Consider the following 3,698-nt stretch of genomic DNA (forward strand, 5'->3'; position numbering starts at 1 on the left):
GAGTCCTGTGCCCCACGGGAGGTGGGCTGGGGCTCCCATTCTTGTGGTACTGTAGGAATTCTCACCATTTATCATTCGGGGTAACCTTGTCCCAAAATGCTTGGGCCAGAAGTGTTTCAAATTGCAGATTTTTTTTTTCGGACTTTGGAATATTCACATACACAATGAGATATCTTGGGGATGGGACCCAAATCTAAACACAAAATTCATATATATTTCATATACACCTTATACATAGGACCTGAAAGTAATTTTATACACTGTTTTGTTTTGCAGAGTTTTGGGTTTTTTTGGTTTTTTTTTTGGAGAGGTTTTAGCTATAGGGCGCGTGCGCTTGCCAGACAGACAGAGAGAGACAAAGAGACACAAAGCGAGAAATCACCCCCCAGGGGGGATGGTCACGCCGCAATCCCTTCTCCTCCATTCTCCTCTCAGGATCTTGGGCACGCACACACGCGCCCGGCGTGAGTTTAAGCCACCGGGTCCAGGACTCGAACCATGGTGGACTACGTGGGAGTCCAGCGACATAGCCATTATGCTAACCACTGGTCCCTGTTTTGCAGAGTTTTAACTATGATCCATCCTACAAGATCAGATGTGGAGTTTTCCAATTGTGGGGTTAGGTCAGGGCTCGAACAGTTTTGGATCTGGGAGCATTTAGGATTTTGGATTTTTGTCTACTAACACCGACACAGGATGTTCAGAGAGACCTACCAGTTCGCTTAATGATTTCCCAGACACCCCATGGGGTAGCCGGTAACATGGAATACTGATCCAAACACATCCGCCCTACATTAATGACATGAAAGCCATCGACATCCTTGTCTGGAGAGACGGCATTGCAGACCTTCCTCTCATCAATGTGCTCTGAAAAAGAAACCAGAGGCGAGCCTTCAGTCGCTGTGGGGCAGTTAGCACGGCGTGACTCCCGCTCACACGGCTTGGGATATGAACCCGTTTCCCTTCTACGACCTGCCCCCATGATTTACCTCTCCATCAGCAGATGGACCTCCCACGGAGAAAGCGAGCTGCCAGCTGCATCCCTGCACTGTCTTCTGTGTCAAGATCTCAGTACCAGGCCAGGGGCGGATGGTCTTCCGCTAGGTCTGCCCCATGGCCAATAGAATATTCGCTCTCTCTGGAGTTCACCTCACCTCTAAGTTAACTCCATACGCAAGGCTGAATAGATAAAGCAACCAAGCCTCTCCATTTAAAAAAAATTATCTTATTTAACTTAATTTATGATATTATTATTATTATTATTAGCTTGATCAGGCACAGAGAGAGGAGAAAAAGTGAGAGAGCAAGCCGCCAGGTCCAAGACTTGAACTGTGCTCGGCCATGTTGGGAATCTAGCGCCCTTAACCACCACACCACCTGTGGTCCCAAAGCCTCTCCATTTTAACTGTGAAGTCCAAAACTCACCTGGAAGAGGCAGCTGAACAAGGAGGCCATCTACATTGTCATCGTTATTGAGCTTATTGATTAAATTCAACAGTTCTTCCTCTGAAATCGAGGCTGGTCTCACAATGGTCTCACTGTTGATTCCTATTATAAGGAATGTCAAGGTTAGAAGCAATGCCAAGGCCTTCGTGAGCACAGCCACCAGAGGCTTCTCATCACTGCGCCCACTGGGCCGCTCAAAGCTGACGGGGCTCCCGAGGAACCTGCGGAAGTAACTTCTCCCATGTACACGTGGGAGGAAACAGCTCGGTGCTCTCTCCGTCACCCCACGCGCACTCCTTTACCAGACAAGGGACTGACACACGCACCAGCACGTGGCAAAGCCCGTCTCTCCAGCTCCAGAGTCCGCGTTCCTGCCACTGCACCTGCTGCACCTCCCCCACAGTGAGTGTTCAAAGTCATGGCTTGCTGCTCGTAATTAAAAGGGCAAGTGGTTTCGATCCTTGGCAATAAAGAATAGGGCATACCAAGGATCCATGGACCAGGAACCCTGCCTGGACATACCAGAGGTTCGACAGCCCTTCAGAAGGGAAGGGCATCCTGCACCCAACCCACTGGCCCCATGGAGGAGCAGGCAGAGGTGCAGCTAACTAAGCTCACCCACTTCCTGTCTACACGGTCACCGGCAATGCGGTACACCGAGACCTAGAATGCAAACCTAGCACCCAGACCTAACCCACCTTCTGAACTGATGACTGGCTTTGGAACCAATGGGTGAAGAACTCAGTATCTACTTCCCAGAACTCAAGTCATTTCCTTCAAATCTATGACTATGGTCTCAGCCACATCACCGAGGTCTCCAAATAACCTGTTGCTCGATCTGTCCCCCAGTACTGCTTAAAACCACAAACACCCAAACACCCCAGAGACCCTCGTTATTGTTTGAGAAAAGCAAATATAAAACGTACTCAAGATCTTTTGTCAAGTGTGACTTTCAAGACCAAGAACAGAATTTAGCTTATGTTCTAGAAGATTCTGAGAATACCGACCACATTCCTCCTGTCCTAGTCTGCAAGCCTTCCCAACAGACACAGCCCGGGTTCCTTTTGACCACAGTTTGGCACGTGAGCTTCCTCTGCTTGGGGTTTCCAATCGCAACTTACAATAGCGTCTGCCTGGGATAAACCTTAGTTTAACAGCAGTTGGGGTCTGAGAGTGACACGTACCCACATCTGCAGCTGCCCTGGTTTTGTTGAGGACATAGGAGTGACTTGCAGGATTCTCACCAACCAGAACCACGCTCAGGTGGGGCCGTTTGTTGCCGGAGGCCACCCACTCTTCCACCTCCTGCCGCACTTCCTGCTTGATCTGCTGGGCAAGTTTCCTTCCAGAAATGACAACGGCTTCATTTCTGCAGAAGGCAACAGAGTCACAAAACCAAACAGCTTGAATTGTCATACAAAGGAAAACTCAGGCTACAAAGAAATAAGGAGAACTCGACGTTTAGATGAAATACGTGGCGCCTAACGTGAGGGACAACTGGAATCCGAGAGATTCGAAGTGGCACGTCTGTGCCCAACTCCATATGCAGGGGGACGAAGTGGATTGAAATCATTTCTGTCATTAGTCTGATGATCAGTTCGACTGACAGTTTGTACTTAGCCAAAATGGGTCTCCTATCAGTCCACACCATCTGTCCACCTGGCTGATGCAAAACTGATCAGTTAAAAAAAAAGGTCAATTTTCAGGACCAGTACATGGTGTAACGGTTACCTTGCGGGACTCCCACGTAGTTGACAGCAAGAGGAGAATGGAGGAAAAGGGACTGCAGCATGATCATCCCCCCAGGGGGGTGATTTCTTGCTTTTTGTCTCTCTGTCTTTCTCTGTCTGTCCGGTGAGCGCACAAGCCCTATAGCAAAAAGCTCTCTTTAAAAAAAAAAAAAAAAAGTAAATTTTCTTTGTTTAGATTTACATTTCTTGGTCAGTCAACACTGTAAGGTAATTAAACAGTTTTTCCTACATATTTGAATGCCATATTTGATCTGTGTTGTTTGCATCCAGTCATGTTTTGAATCATTTCGCAGTTAGTGAATTGGTTTTAATTCTTATGCATTTTTAATGTTTTAAAAAAAAGAATTATTGGGAACCAGCAGTTAGCGTAATGGCTATGTCGCTGGACTCCCACGTAGTCGACCGTGGTTCGTGTCCCGGACCCGGTGGCTTAAAACTCACGCCGGGCGCGTGTGCGTGCGTGCCCAAGATCCCGAGAGGAGAATGGAGGAGAAGGGATTG

General features: G+C 48.0%; 1 protein-coding gene across 1 annotated transcript in view; it reads right to left on the reverse strand.

The window, feature by feature from the left end:
* The window catches only part of MTHFD2 (methylenetetrahydrofolate dehydrogenase (NADP+ dependent) 2, methenyltetrahydrofolate cyclohydrolase), a 19,643-nt gene that overhangs the window by 7,962 nt on the left and 7,983 nt on the right, over positions 1 to 3,698 (reverse strand). The window contains exons 2-4 of the mRNA XM_006151234.3: positions 2,631 to 2,815; positions 1,426 to 1,548; positions 715 to 867 (exon numbers count right to left, since the gene is read on the reverse strand). Of these exons, the coding sequence (XP_006151296.1) occupies positions 715 to 867; positions 1,426 to 1,548; positions 2,631 to 2,815 (461 nt within the window). The remainder of the gene's footprint in view (positions 1 to 714; positions 868 to 1,425; positions 1,549 to 2,630; positions 2,816 to 3,698) is intronic.

The sequence above is a fragment of the Tupaia chinensis genome, unplaced genomic scaffold, assembly GCF_000334495.1.
Source record: "Tupaia chinensis unplaced genomic scaffold, TupChi_1.0 Scaffold000316_1, whole genome shotgun sequence".
NCBI classification, from domain to species: domain Eukaryota; kingdom Metazoa; phylum Chordata; class Mammalia; order Scandentia; family Tupaiidae; genus Tupaia; species Tupaia belangeri.